Consider the following 15746-nt stretch of genomic DNA (forward strand, 5'->3'; position numbering starts at 1 on the left):
AGGACAAAGCCGGGGGCATGCCCAGGTGGCTGCATTACAGTCACCAGGGCCCCCACACCCGTTGTGCTGGGCAGGCCCCATGGCTTTCACCTTTGAGCCCGCCCAGGTATGGGCGGCTTCCCAGCCCCCAGCAGCCCTGTAGAGCCGTGGGGAGCCGGGCTATGCCATGGCACCTTGGCAGGCTGTCCTGCGAGAGTTCCCCATGGTGCTGCATGCTGCAGCTCTGTCCCATATGCCATGCCTGCCCCGACTGCTGCATGGCCTTGTGCCTTGCCCCCAACCCCACTGCAGCCTTCTGCAAGGCCTGCTCCAGGGATCCTCCCCCGTCCAGAACCAGGCTCCTTTATGACACTCAGCCCCTTCCACCTGGGTACAAGGGCCAGCGGGAGGGGGAGAGCGTACCCCAGGGGGCGAAGCAAGATCCATCCCTCCCCTCACGTTGCCCAGGCCGAGGGCAGGTTTGCCAAGAGACACGCCTGCCCCCTGGCAGTAACTGACGGCACCAGGCGAGTCTGGCTCGGGACACAACGTTTGTACTTCGCTGCTGGGCTGCGGCCACAGTCCTCTTCCCGATCTCCTGCCCCAGAACCGCAGCAGGTGCTACACCCCCCCCGGATAGGGTGACCAGACGGCAAGTGTGAAAAATCAGGACGAGAATGGGGGGTAATAGGTGCCTATAAGGCAAAGCCCCGAACATCGAGACTGTCCCTATAAAATCGGGACATCTGGTCACCCGACCCTTGGAGCTCCCTCTGGCGCGTGTTTGCCTAAGATCAGTTCCCCCACCCAGCTGTATCACAGCAGCTATTCCCGGTCCTTGGCTGCTCCGGGCTCTTTCTGATCCTCCGTTACTGGGGCAGGCCTCAAATTCCCCCAATCATCCCCCAGGGACGTGGGCAGGAGCAGGGAGGGGCCCAACAATAGGCCCCACAGTGCTAGACTGGTTGGTGCCATCCGTACCCCCAAAGTCCCCTGCCGCTTCCCAGGCACGGAGCAGGGAGACAGCCCCACGCCCAAACCCATCTGTAGTGCAGCCAGCAGCCAAGACTAGCTAGGACAGGCCAGGATTTGGGGCCTGATCCAAACCTGCCTGAGGTCAATGGGAGTCATCCCACAGATCCCTGTGAACCCTGGATCACTCTTAGGGTTCCCCTGGCTGGAGACACCAGCCCACACAGGCTGGGTCAGGCAGTCTGAGAGCTGGAGAACCAGCCTCCATGAACAGTCCCCTTTACATTGGCTGCAGCTCAGGCCAGCCAGGGGGGATACAAACCTCACACAACACAGAGCCTCCGGGCTCCTGCTCTCTGCTGCGCAGCTACTTAGCAAGTTCCCCTGTGCTGACTCCAGGGATGAACTGGGCCCTTACACTCAGGACACCCCTAAACTGGGGCAAATGCCAAGAGCACAGGCTCCCGGGGGCTAGGATTGGGGCGGTGGGGGAAGGGGGCTGTTACCTTTTCGTGTTTCGCTCCTAGAACCTCTTCATCCTCACCAGACAGGAGTATGAGGGACTGTGACTTGCCCTCTCGGGAATACTTGGGCCTGATCCTGTGGGCGGCATCGGGGGTCTGGCTGGGCTCTGCATTGGCCCTGGGCTCCACAGCAAGCCCACCCTCTTCGGATTTGCTCAGTGCCTTCCCAGGCTCCCCTGCCTTACTGGGAGGCTTTGAAATGTCACTGCGAGTGGACTTCCTGCCCTTGGCTGCCGAGGGGCTGCCCTCTGGCTCCTTCTCGCACTTCCAGGCCCTGCTGGACTTCGGCTTCTTGAATGCAAAGAAGTTTCCTATTTTCTTTTTGAAGGTCCGGGTGCCAGACGGCACGAGGCGGGCTGAGCCAGGAGAGATCCCCCGGGGAGCTGGGCTGGAGCAAGAGGAGGAAGCCAGGAAAAGAGTTAGCACAGGTGCTGATCGGAGACATGAACTGAGAGCAGGTACCAGAATCACTGTGCCCCCAATGCCAAGAACTGTGTCAAGCACTTCTCTGCTGCCAGCCTGCAGCCTGGGGAGCCAGTCCACAGGGAAGGGGCAGGAAAGGAACATCTCCACAGCAGAGGGGACTCACCACACCCTTGGAAAGGCAGCTGGCTCTGTGGCCTCTTGACTGTTTCCTTGTCTTTGAACTTCCCCCTGGCTATTGGGATTAGAAAAATCAGTGGGGGGGGGAGGCATGGTGGAGCGCAGCCTAGCCCCAGTCCTAGCCCTTGGAGGGTGCCCAGCAGGCAGCAGGATGCGGGGCTCTGGGAAGGGGCTGGGAAATGGGGGTTGGGACGGCAGGATCCCCACCTGGGAGATTCATTGCAGACACACTTAGCTGCACATTTCACCGTCTCCCCTCCAGGAGCTTCAGCCGCAGAGGTGCAGCTGCCTCTCAGCTCTGGACCGTAGCTAGGCAGGTCGGGGTCCCTGGCCCTGGGGACAACCTGTGCTGTTAGCATTCTCCAGCGCAAAGGTTCCTGTGCCAACACTTTCCCGGCCCACACCGAGCAGCCGTCCCCCCACGAGGACGGGCCGGACGTCCCCCCAGCACTCAGCCACTCCCCGGGGCTGCGCCGCTCTGCAGTCTCACACTAATCGGCCAGGATTTCTGCCCTAGCAAGTCAATAATTGAAGACGTTTCATACACAGTAGGTCAGGCGGCTTCGAGAGACACGGCCAGTCCCAGAACCACCCTGACTAGGCCCGGCTGCTGACACCACCATTCCCTGCGCCACAGGGGCTGCCAAGTCCCAGGGACTGCGCGAGAGGGAGGTGGAGAACCAGGAGCCGTCACTGACCGCAGCAGCCCTGGGTGGAGATCCAGGCTGTACCAGCATGAGCCCCAGTGTCCCGTCTCAACCTGCACCAGGACACAAGCTCAGTGGTACCCTCCTCTCCTGGCCGGGAACACGGAGGGGACTTCCCAAGGCCTCCCACTTGGGCAGGCGTGATGGCAATTTTCCTCCATGGCTGACATGGTCCCAGAGTGTAGAGATGGCCACACTCCCTAGAAGCCAGCAGTAAATAGGGGTGTGTCTAGGCGGCCCGTGAAGGTAGCCTGGGGTGGCCACACCATTACTCCAGCTAGTAGCAGACACAAGCTGGCTCTTCCTCGGCTTTACATAGCCTCAGGTGCAAGGGCCGACAGCTGGTTCTGTAAGAACCCCACCAGCTCCCCTCTGGGCACTGCTGCTTTCAGCACCACTGTTCATGATGAGTGCCCAGATCACAGAAGACATCCTTCTCTCCTTCCCCAGCACAGGCTGCTAGATACAGCCCAGCCCTTTACAATTCCCCTCTTCCCTGCAGGGCAGGTTCCACCCAGTAACCCTTGTGCTCTCTTCCCCCAGGATGGGGACAACTTCAGTTGGCCAGGACAACAGCTGGCTGGGTATGAAAACCTAACTACTGCACTGCATGAGGCTGTGCCTGGCTCTCGTTCTTACCATGAAGGGTCGTGCATTTCAGAGCCGGGCTTCTGCCAAGTTCAGGGGATGTCTCGATCAGGGAGCACCTCCGGCTCCCAGTGCAGCAGGATGCACGAGTAGAGTTTTACACCGAGACGGGGGCGGGGGGGGCAGATCTCAACACTAGTTTCATCAACAGGGATCACTATCGCTAGCTGGATGGAAAGCCCAAGTGACAAGTGGTAGGAAATATAGATCGACACAACGACAGGGAAGAGAGTCCTGCTCAGCAGGAGGCTGCTTGTGGGAGGGGTGACAGAGCAAGGGACAATGAGGAAAACAGAGACCGGAGAAGGATAAGAAAGGAGAGGGAGCAAAGGAGAGAAAATCTAGCTCAATTTTGACTCCTCCTGTGCAGGGAGGGGCGGGGGCAGAGTTTTGTTTGCGAACACACCTGAGCTAAGCCCTGCACAGGCCATGCTGCCTGGTTTCTAAGATCCGCCCCTAGCAATGTTCAGCCCACATTCAGTGCTTCCTGCCTTCCCAGCCCCAGTGAACGAGCCCTCCCAGAGCCTTTGCGGAGGTGGAAACGGATGCTAGGAGTGAGCTGCCCGAGGACACACAGCGAGTCTGGAAGGACAACCCACACGCTTTTGGCTTCCAGGTCCCAACTGACTGCATTAGCTCCCACTGCCCTTGTACACCGATTTCCTCCCAAAGGGCCATGGGCTTGGAAGGGCTAGTTTCAAATCCCAGCGCCCAGTCTGGTGCATCAGCCGACCTTGCCTCACTTCTCAAAGGCCACCTTCTGGCCGGGACCCCAAAGGGAGATGCCCACTAGCTGCAGAGCCCAGTACACTCATTGTTAAGTGTAATGGTGCGAACCCCAGTGTCCTGGGCTCATTCCAGTTCAGGGAATGGCATTCTAACATCCTAAATGCCCCCTTGCACTTCCAGTTGGATTTGGTGGGCCAGGTCCTCAGCTGGCATCAGATGGTGAGTGCCACTGAAGTCAGACCAGCTAAAGCTCTGAACCAGATTCTTACTCAGCCCCTGACCAAAACTGCGGTGTATCATTTCTGGGTGCTGTTAAACAGTTGCTGTGTAGCACCCCAGACATGAGTGCATTTCTGCAGTGGGTGAAATGATCCCTATAAGATCCCACACCCAAACACAGATAGTGTATTGTGAGAATTTGCTAATATGTTCACAAGGCACTCGGAGTGCTAGATGAATGGTGTTTAAAAGCATTGACGACTATTAATTAGTAGTGACCTGAATTTCAAACCATGCAAGGTAATTTTGCCCCAAGGAATGACTGAGGGCGATTCCCCAGTTTAGCACTAGCTTGTGACCCAGGCACCTCTTGATGCCAACTGGCACATGGCCTAAGGGTTACAGGACTCCCCTGGGCTTAGTATGCACATTCTAGTTCAAAGAATGCCACGTGAGGGCTCAAAGCCTGTGTCACACTGGTCATCGATACTGTTGTGAAATGCATGTACAGCTGTCATGTAAGGAGTTCTGTATATACACTGACAATTACATTCTTACAGCCTGCATCAAATGTGAAAAGCAGGTTAGCTGTCAGACAGGAGCGGTTTGTTCATCTAATCTGTTTACATGTAAATTGAGCATTGTCTGGTTCACAAGGAGCAGTCACTGGCATTTTAAGCTAATGAAGAGCAGAGGGGACTTTAGAAGGAAAGTAGCAGGAAGAGATAGATGTGGGGCAGGATGGGGGAGAGGAACCCTGTCTTGACGTAAATATCAAAGGCTTGTTTTTGTCTAGTTTGGGGGTGCAAAGAGGACTCCTTCAGCAAGGAAGTGAATGGGCAGGAAGTTTGCTTCATGAAAAGGGATTCCAGCCAGGCTTGGTTGAAAACACTGGAGAAATCTTTGGGTAAGACAAGCTTCTTTAGACAGGAGGAGAACTTGTGAACTAAGTTCGGTCTCTAGAAAGTGTGTTATTGATTTTATTTGTAACCATTTCCAATATTCTTATTCACACTCACTTGAATCTCTGATAATAAACTGATTCTTGTTTTCACTATAACTAGATCAAAGTGCTGTGTGTTTAAGCTAAGGGGGTCCCTTGTCCAGTTTTGGCATGGACAGTCCTCTGTTGGGGTGGTTTGTCCCCCATCTGGTACAGGGACAAACCAGATGTGGCTCTGTCTGGTAGCGGACAGAGGATGCCCTTTATGAAGGGCACGCCGCTTTGCCCCCTCCGGCATGACCCCAATTCTCCAGTGTTCTGGGATCATGCGAGCGTGATGTTATGTTTAGCAGAGCTGTGTTCTAAGGTGTAACTCATGAGCTGCGGAGTCCCGTCCCTGTGGGAATGGCAGGTAATTCTGTGCATGGTCAGTGGATCAGGGACTGGACGCTCCGAGGACTTGTGGGTTGGTACATGTGCGTCACTGCCTGTACACAGACAGCGAGGCCCACGGAGGTCCAGAAGGCAGGGCTTGTGTTGCCAGAGAGCGGACACACAGCGGGCATGGCCCAGTAGCAGCTACAGTACTGAATACACCTCGTTTACTTACAGCGGCTCCTCTTGGATCAGCTTCTTGGTAAAGAACTCCTCTAGCCCTTCATCCACGCAAGTAATGCTTCTGTCCTCGTCATTCTCAGTCGGGGCTGGCTGGACCTACGAGCAAGTGCTACAGTCAGAAGAGCTCAGTGCTGCAGAAGCAGGGAAGAGGGGAGGCGAGACGCCAGGGGAGAAGCTGAATTCAGGGGGACGCCCCCAGGAGAAAGTGAGAAATCACTCCCTGACGTTCCTACTGATGCAGCTGCTTTTTAATTGCATGCGCACGTACACACCTTTGTATGAATTTGCTGTTGAATAATAATAAAATAACAGTACTAGCAACCAGCTCTTACCTAGCACTCGTCATCAGCAGATCTCAAAGCTCTTTATAAAGGAGAGCAACACTATCCCTGTTTCACAGAGCGGGAAACTGAGGCACAGAGACTTGCCCAAGGTCTCTCAGCAGGCCAGTGGCAGAGGCGGGAATATAACCCTGGTCTCCTGAATCCCAGGACAGCGCTCTATCCACTAGTGCAGTGGTTCTCAGCCAGGGGTATGTGTACCCGGGGGTAGCAGAGCTCTTCCAGGGGGCACATCAACTCCTCTAGATATTTGCCCACTTTGCCAACAGGTGACATAAAAGCACTAGCAAAGTCAGTACACACTAAAATGTCATACAAACAATGGCTTGTTTATCCTGCTCCCTATACTATACACTGAAATGTGAGTACAGTATTTATATTCCAATGGATTTATTTTTAATTATATGGTAACAATGAGAAAGTCAGTGATTTGTCAGTATTACTGTGCTGTGACACTTCTGTATTTTTATGTATGATTCTGGAATCAAGGAGTTTTTAAGTGAGGTGAAACTTGGGGTACACAAGACAAATCAGCCTCCTGAAAGGAGTACTGTGGTCTGGAAAGGTCAAGAGCCATTGCAGTAGCTCACAAGGCCTCCCTTCAATGCCACGTGGCTGTGCATCAGAAGGGACGTAAAGAAAAAACCACTCCAGAATAAGATCACAAGCCAAGCGCTGCTTCCATCATCTAAACGGTTTCTTCCCTGTTATAGGGCGCACAGCTGCAGGCCTGACAGTCAGTTCAAACCCTCCACAGCCTTGGAGCACCTCCCGGCTGTCCCCAAACAACGCTGCCTGCAGGCTCAGAGACAAGCTCAGACATACACCCAGCTCCAAGAAACAGCCTGGCCGGGCTGGGGTGATGCCTAGCTTCCCCAGTGTACTTTGCACCAGTGTGTTTTCTTCTGCGCTTTCCCAAGAGCTGATGCTTGAAGCCAAAGCCTGTGCTATGGCTAAGCTCCCCCTGCCATTATTGTGCAGCATTTCCAGCTGCTCGGCCCTAGGTCTGAAAATTGCCCATGTGGTGCTTTTAGAACTTGTTGCCCGCTCATGCTTGGTGATGTTACCAAGTAAAGAAATTGCACCCGGTTCCAGGGAGATGGCCAAGAGCAGCCCAGTCTTCCTCTTCCCAGCAACATCCTTGGGGCACGTGTCCCAAGTGACAGACTCAGGAGCGGCCTCATAAACGCTTTCGCCTGGACAGCGGGAGACTGCGTGTGTTCCATTTCACTTTTGACTTACTGGAAAAGCTCCAGGACAAGGCGCCCAGTTTTGAAAACCCTAAGAAAACACCCCACCGAATACAGATTGCAAATATAGGGAATATTCTAGGCCAAAACTGGGTGACATCAGAGCTGTGAGGAGTCAGATCATTTGTATGCCGTATAGTCTCCAATTTCTGGGCAGCAAAACCCACCCCTCACTCCAGGTACTTGCCCTGGTGCCAGATTGCTCTCCACAGATCCTTTGCCAGTGTTTTGCCCCAGTGGTTTCTAAATGATCTATGCAGCCAGGGTTGGGGGAAGGAATTTCATCATTTCCCTTAGGAAATGATTCCACATGCTATGGGTCTGATCCTGTCCCCCTGGAAACACCACTACTCCTGTGTGTGGGAGCAGGCCCCTGCTGGCCAGTTGCTAGCCCAGATCTCCCTCCCAAGCTTCTTCATTTCATCCCATGAAGGACTCCTCACCTCTTCCATGTCTGGCCCCTTCACTGCTCTCCTCACATGCTGCTCCAGTGAGCCTCTATCTTTACTTTATGGCGGAGCCCAGATCCGAGCATCGTGGCCCAAATGTGTCAGTCACTCAACAGCCTGGGCCACGACCCGCTATCTCGTAACAGGCCTGGGTCCACCCCCAAACCACATTCCCCTCACACGTGTGCATCTGACTGGCTGGCTGCTCCCCCCACGGCCATAGGAACCGGAGAGGTTCCCCCAGACAAACACTGCTTGTTCTCCCAGGTCTAATTTGCTATTCTCCACTCCTGTGTTGGATCCCACTGGTCTCTCTAGGGTTTCTCTGCCCTTCCTGCTCGTCTCACTCCCACCTCCCCCCGTGCAGCCTCGCCTGCAAAGGTGAGGACTGGGTTAAGTGTGACCAATCAGAAGGAGGCTCCCCCAGCTAAACACATGGGGCATTGGCCTGTGCCATCCAGCAGTTCCTTTTCAACCCTGGGGTCGCGTTCACACCCAAGCCCAACCATGTGCTTTGATTGACAGGAGAAACACAAAAGACCGGCCTTCTGAGGAACTCCAGGGTGCTTGGGATATTCCCCTGGCGGGAAGCCTTGGAGGTTCACTCCCAACCCAGGCGGTGTTTGTGTCGTACCAAGGCGGTGCTATAGGCCTGCGCCCCTGTGCAGAGCAATGCCTGCAGCACACACAGCTCTCCGCTGAGTCGATTTCTAGAGGCTGTTTTCCGAGTCTAGGGAGCATTTTGCATGGCAGACAAAAGCCCTCAGCAACTACAAGAGAGGAACCCAGCAGGATGTGTGCACTCGGAGGATAATCACTTGCGGTTCTCAGAATGGGACCCCTCTGATTCCCCCACCCAACACGATCTCTGCTCTTGCAGAAGGTCTCTATGGTTTAGCAGTTTGAGCAACAAGGCCGGGGCAAGTGTGCTCAAGGGCTCCAATGGGGAGGGCGGGGGCTGGAAACCAGCCAGGTAACTGCCTCCCAGAGTGAGGGAGGTGAGCTCAGAGCATCCAACTGCCTCTGGGTGGCGACCAGCTCTAGCCACCCCTCGAGAGGCGGAGTGGAGACTGGCGAGCGGAATAGGGGACATCAACAAGCAAGCGACACTCCGATGTTGAGGGTTGCAGACCCCAGCCAGCTCCCGCCTCCAGAGACAGGGAGCGGACAGGAGCTTTTCAAGGAACTAAAAAGGCAGGGGGAGGCCAACTCTCAGACCAAGCCTGGCATACAGGAGCCTATACCCTCCTGCCCCTTCACAGTGCCAGTCGGGTAACTGCTTGCCAGCAGGTTTCATAGAATCATAGAATATCAGGGTTGGCAGGGACCTCAGGAGGTCATCTAGTTCAACCCCCTGCTCAAAGCAGGGCCAATCCCCAATTTTTGCCCCAGATCCCTAAATGACCCCCTCAAGGATTGAACTCACAACCCTGGGTTTAGCAGGCCAAAGCTCAAACCACTGAGCTATCCCTCCCCCCCAGAGTAACAGCCGTGTTAGTCTGTATTCGCAAAAAGAAAAGGAGGACTTGTGGCACCTTAGAGACTAACCAATTTATTTGAGCATAAGCTTTCGTGAGCTACAGCTCACTGTTGCTCAGGCAGAAGGGGTACTAGCCAGATGAACAGCTAACCAGTGAGGTGTAACATAAAGCAGGGCAGGAGAGCTATGCGATCTTCACCCCTGTGCAACCCCCGCCTGCTGAGCCGGCACATCTCGTGCTCATTTTGCGCACACACACTGAATGCCAACATGGTGCAACAACAGCACTGTCCAACCAAGGCTACGGCCAAAGCACTAGTACCACGAGCCCCATTTTCAGGGGCATGTATATGCAATAAGCAACTTACATCACCATTTACAGCCCCATTCACTTTGGCCCAGGAGAACTGCACCCTTTTCCCCTAGATCTGGGTGCAGCCTGCTGAGTGCCTCAGTTTCCCCAGCTGAAGATGGGGTTAGTCACATGGGGTTACCCAACTCCCTGGAAGGCTGCAGGGATGAACTAGTTACTGTGTGGAAGGCCCTTTGGAAAGAAAATGTAAAAGCACCAAGTGCAAAGTGTTATCATAATTCTATATGTTTAGTCCTATCGACAGGGCCGTGGAATGGAACACTGCCCCCCTGAGCCCCCTCCCAGACTGCTAGGAGGGCCACGGACTCCCTGGGGGTGCAGTCAGACACAGAGCAGCTGCTAGGTTGTAATAATCCCAGCTAAACACCTGGAAGGGCTCTCATCCTCCCACACTTCCTCCTCCCCACTCACCTGCAGCAGCCCGCTCTGGCAGAATTCAAGCATGCTTATGGAGGGCTGGAGTTACTGAGCGCTAAAATGGGATCTGTTGCCTTGTGAACTGAATGCTCCCTTCTGGGGATTTTCCACGGCTCCATCAAAAGCCACAGGAGCCCCCTACCACCCCCAGTCTAAATACAATGCACAAAGGGAGGACTGGGCTACAAAGCCCCTTCTAATGCGGTTACTTACAGGAGGTGGCAAAAGCTTTAAGCACAGTCTATCTTCTCAGAGCCATCTGCTTCTGTTCCCACCATGCAGACGCACAGGCCTCTCACGAGGCAAAACTTTTGCAGAGCCCTTCGCATGGGCCTGTGTGGAGTAGTCAGGATTCTTTCCCAGCATTGTCTGCAGATGCAAACTGCCCCAGCGTCTGGGGGTGTCTGGCTCATATTCGTCCCTAGTTCTAGGTCAGTTAACTCAGACGTTTTGTCCCATCAATGCCATGAATTAAAAAGTACTTTCAAATTGCAGCAGCTCTGCAGCACTCCCAAGCCCTGCGAGCTCACAGGAACTCCAAGCGTTGGCTGGGATGGAGCCAACATTTTGATTTCTCTTCCTACTGGGCCAAACTGGTGCTTGCAGGAAATGCTAATGAGGTCTCAACCAGGGTCTCTCCTTCTTCACTGCTAAGTGTTTGCCACAGAGTGTGTCTTTTGAAGAATGCCTGTACACCTGCTAGCCACCGCTCTGCATCCCAGAGGTAGCCACAGTTCAGTGGCTTAATTATCCTTGGGATGCTCATTCTCTGACTCAGCAAAGTACTTAAGCAGGTGTATAAACCTTAAATACGCACCTGTAAAAGCTGACCTTTGGGCCATAGCCAGTAAAGCGAACTGGGACTGGCTCCTGATAGAGTGCGCTACCTCAGTGGCTACCTACAACCAGCCCGAGGCACCTGAGCAACGGCCGTGGGGCACAAAGGTGCCCTTAGCATGCTAGGGTTCTCTGCTAACCATTTCAGGCATGTCTGAGCAGCCCCAGATGTCGAAGGCACCATGCAGAGAACCCGACTAGTGAGCAGCAGCTGCAGAGCAAGGAGGGCACTGCACAACAAAACCAGACGTTGCAAGGGGCAGATGCCGAAGCACCTCGTCCCAGAGCCAAGGCGAGGGTGGGCAGCCTGGGAAAGGATGAATAGTGTTTGCCCCAAAGTTAGGTCAAATCCCTGGCACACTCAGACGAGCTGCAGTGACTCCGTTAGAAGGGTGCCTATCGCTCCAAGTGCAGACCTTGGCCCACCATCTCCAAGGGACAGAGAGAAACAAGCTACATCAGCGCTAGGTATTCCCCTCAAGAGTCCGACCCTGGTCCGGTCCCATGAGCTGCACAGGGCTGATGGCTTTCAATTGACAAGTGCAAGGCTATTTCTTCTTTGCTGGCATTTAAATCCATACCAGCTTTTCATTCCACCATTATTTGTGTCTCTGGAGAGCAATGCCAGTATTAAGCATCCACTTGCACATCACCTCTGTCAGATACGGCCCTAGCCAAACGCTCAGGCAATACTAACCCGTAAGGACTCTTCCTGCCTGGATCGGACTAGAAAACCCCACAGTCCAAAGGCAGTGCCATGCCAGTCCCTTGGGCCTGTCCCTGTCTGTAGGAGCAACTTGCTACTAGACTGGCCAACATGGGAGGGAACTCATCCTCTCTCGTGTAGAGGAGATGTGTCAAGACAATCACCCTCATACTCTCAGCAGCCGTGCAAACCTTGGGCCTGACTGTACCGCTAATATAGCTTGCTAGTTAGTGAGGCAGTGGAATCAGGCCGGCTGCCTCCCATGCACCCCCGTGGCCTGGGCTCACGCTAGAGGCAGCCTGCCTCCGTTTCCCCTCTTAGACTTTTCAAATAAAACTTCCCTTCAAGTTTTTTCTTGGGCAAAAATACCCCTCCCTAGGGCCTGGGCTTATTAATGTAAAATAAGCCCTCAAAACCCTCCACTTCTCAGACCAAGTCTAGTCCTAAGGCCACCCAACCCAAGCTTCCTCTTTCTCCTCCCAGGCCTTCCTGGCTGGGGCCTTTGCAGGCTCTTCCCTGGGTCAGGGTCTCTCCCAGGCCTCCCTGCCTAGGGCAACTTCCCTGGTCTCCCGTCTTCCCCGCAGGAGCCATTCCTCATTCTGCAGATTCAACCACAGCTTCTGGAGCGTTGCCCTTTGTGCAGCGCCCTGCTGCCCTTTCTAGGGAATCCCCTGAGCCACCCCAGGGGTGCCTCACTCTATAATCAGGGCTGGCAAGCCCCAGTCCCCTAAGGGGTGAGCACCGGTACAGGCTGCAGCTCTCTTACTGCCAGTCCTGGATGCCAGCACAGCAGCGGCAATGTTCTGCACATGCCAGGTCTGAGCCCAGTGAAATCTTGGGGGGACGCGCCAGGGGAGGTTCCTGGGTCTCGGTGGTGCAGGGAGAAAGGAGAGACCCTAAAGAGCCTTTCCTCTTTGGAGGCTGGAGGTTACCCTGCTCTCATCGACACAAGGAACTGTGTTGCTGGAAAGAGGCCGTTAAGACTTTTATCATCTCAGGCTCAATAAGGAGCAGGAATGGTTTCTCTCCAATCAAAGCAATTCTCCCTTCCAGTTCATGGTGTTAGACCTTGGATGCCTGGCTGACCACCCCCCTGCACTGTGTGTAAACACACAGCCCCTGCTTGATGCCAGAGTTACCTCCCTCTGGCTGTGTCTGCTGGGCCCCAGTGGAAGAGAGGGAAGGCGAGACGCGAGGTCAGAGGGGCACCCTGTCTGCCAGAACAGCTGCGGAGCAGGGACACAGTCGCTAACCCGGACGCTGGAGAGACGCAAAATCAGCGGCAGCCTGCTGAGCCCTCTGGTAAAATCCCATCAAACCCCTTTGGCCCACAGGAGATGCCTAAACAAGGGGGTAGATGCAAGCATGCTATGAGAGGCCAGCCCAGTGCGACTCCCAGTGCACGACGTGGTCCTCAGCCAGGGACTCTCCCAATGCCCCTGCCAGGTGGCAGCTCCGCAGAGCTTGGAATGCAGGTGCCAGGCTTGATGCCATGCAGGTCCCAGGGCGGAATTCACCCTTGGCAGAGGGTAGGCTGCGCAAAGGGAGCCTCTGTGCCCCCTACATGCCAGGGAGGCGGCACTGGTGCCGAGTGGGGTTCGGAGGGTGGGCCGCACCTCCTCGGACATGAACCTGGAGTGGGCCAGACCTCTACCACTGGGAGCCTGGGGGGGGGCAACACCCCCATTACCCTTGCTCAGAACAAAGCCCACGTACGGGAGTCTGAGCCCTGCCACATCAGCATAGGGGAGCTGCATCCTGCCTGCACCGAGAGCTGATGCTTACTCCCAGGAGGGGCTGGGGAGCACCAGATTCTCCCTGTGTGCTGGGCAAACCCTGGGTTCATTCTGCATGGAAACAGAATCCCCTGCTTTGAAAACGAAGCCAGCCAATGATCAATTAACAGAAACAGCTTGACAAGGGAACCAAACTCTGCTCCTCAGCTTTTTAAAACCATCCCGCCGTGAGATGGGCTAGTCTGGCCTAAATGACTACCCACCTCCCCCAGGAATGGTGATCGCTCGCTTTATTTAGGCTCTAACTTCACAGCCCCCCAAAGTTATGTTGCCTTCCCCCGAGGCCTAAGGCTGAGTTATAAATGAACTGATTGACAGAAAGGGGGCAGATCCTGTCACTTTTGAAACTAATCAAATGAGTCAGAAGTATCAGAGAGCCATATAACAGTCAGTGAGCTTTTTTACTGTGGAAAAGATACACGGTTAATTCCAAATCTGTTCAAAAGGATAAGGGCCGTCTCATCAGGCCAGTGCATCCTTGGGGCAAACAAGCATCTAAGAGTTAAAGCAAATTTCCCAGTTTTGCTGAAGGCTCCGGTAGGTAGGAAATACACCCCCAGCAGAGACCTTCAAGCCAGCCAAAAAGGTTTCAAATCAATATAGTCAGATAGAAAACGACACTGCAAATGGGCAAAGCCCCTGCATGCAAACTGCAGCTTCTCTGCTTGTGTCACATCTACAACATTGCTGCAGCATCTCAAGATTTTAGCAATCCACCGGCAATATAAAACCACCACATACCCTCAGCTAAAACCTTCTCCTCTAAGGTAAAAACCAGCAGCAACCGAAGCCCAGCTGATGACTGCATAATAAAACAGCTGCTGCTCGGTATCTTTCATCTTTCAGGGCTGGAATAACTGCTGATTAAAGATATTTCCCCGTGACATAATTAAGCCCTGCCTGACTGAAGAATGAAAAGCAGGCTTACACTCGGCTTGCTTGGAGGCCGCTTGTTCCTGCGGTTGGGTCGGGGCCTAGCTCGGGTGTAGTGCTCCAGTTTCTCTCCCTCAGTTGGCAGGTCCATGAGGGATTGTATGGGTGCAGGCTCCGGGAAAGGAAGCAAACTGCTTCCAGTCTCAGCATCCTTTGTGGAGGCAGGGCGTGACTTCAGAGAGGCACAGCTGACTGACAGCAGAGCCTGGTGAGTTCCAATCTTGTTATCTTCTGCCTCTGCCTGAAGATCGAGCTCCGACAGACCTGGGGGGGGGGGGGGGGGAGAAGGTGGAGAAAACCTTTGAAAATCTGGCACAGGCAGAATGCTGTCCCTGCGCAGGGGTTCCTGCCACAGGGAGATTATTACACAAGCAGCTCAGACAGCCTTGCAGATCATGGCTAGCACGTTCAGTGCTCCCAGCACCACAGGGGAAAAATAACCCTTGTCACAATTTGCAAAAATGCCACAGACAGTGGGAGTAGCTTGTGCATCAATCTCTTGGAACGGACTTGGGCCCTGGCCTTCCATGCACAGAATTTCCCTGGGGATCGGTGGGAGCTCGTGCACAGAGGGCTGCCAGCATCTGGGCAGACTTTCGTGCATGTCAGTAGGGCACCGGTCAGGGCTCGCTCCTGCTCTGGGCACAGGCAGCTGAAGAGCTACCAGGGGAGAAATTGCTGCTCTCCTTTTAACTTTTAAGTGGACAAAACTAGCAAGAATTGATTCAAACAGAGCCCAGTTTAGCCAGGTGGCACTTGGACTGATAACAGAGGTCATGCATTCAGTTCCAATAAGCTTGGTCTAACAGGCTAGTGTGTTAGACATAAGGTCTTGGGGCAGGGGCTGTTTCCTTGTTCTGTGGCTGTACAGCGCCTGGCACAGTGGGGTCCTGGCTAGGGCTCCCAGGCACTCTGACAAACACAACCGATAATAAAATAATAATTAATAGTTTTATCTGTGATACTGTATTACCCTGAAACAGCACACACGCCAATAGAGATTAGTCACATCCCAGCAGAGTACCCAAGGGGGGAGCTACAATGGGTGGGGCAGATCAGCCGAGTCCCACTTCCCTGCTCCCACTCACCTGCCTGTGCTCGAGGGGAATTCACCCCCGGAAGGGCTAGAGGGGATGCCCCTGCCTCCCACCCCTAGGGGTTCTGTTGGGGAGATGCAATGGTTATGCTCCCACCAAGGACCTTCTATAGCAGAGGGCGGGTC

At 54.3% G+C, this 15746-nt stretch overlaps 1 protein-coding gene across 1 annotated transcript in view; it reads right to left on the reverse strand.

Moving 5' to 3' along the window:
* Positions 1-15746, reverse strand: part of CARMIL2 (capping protein regulator and myosin 1 linker 2) — a 134949-nt gene that overhangs the window by 20651 nt on the left and 98552 nt on the right. The window contains exons 29-31 of the mRNA XM_073307100.1: positions 14520-14788; positions 5935-6038; positions 1458-1863 (exon numbers count right to left, since the gene is read on the reverse strand). Of these exons, the coding sequence (XP_073163201.1) occupies positions 1458-1863; positions 5935-6038; positions 14520-14788 (779 nt within the window). The remainder of the gene's footprint in view (positions 1-1457; positions 1864-5934; positions 6039-14519; positions 14789-15746) is intronic.

The sequence above is a fragment of the Lepidochelys kempii genome, chromosome 12, assembly GCF_965140265.1.
Source record: "Lepidochelys kempii isolate rLepKem1 chromosome 12, rLepKem1.hap2, whole genome shotgun sequence".
NCBI classification, from domain to species: domain Eukaryota; kingdom Metazoa; phylum Chordata; order Testudines; family Cheloniidae; genus Lepidochelys; species Lepidochelys kempii.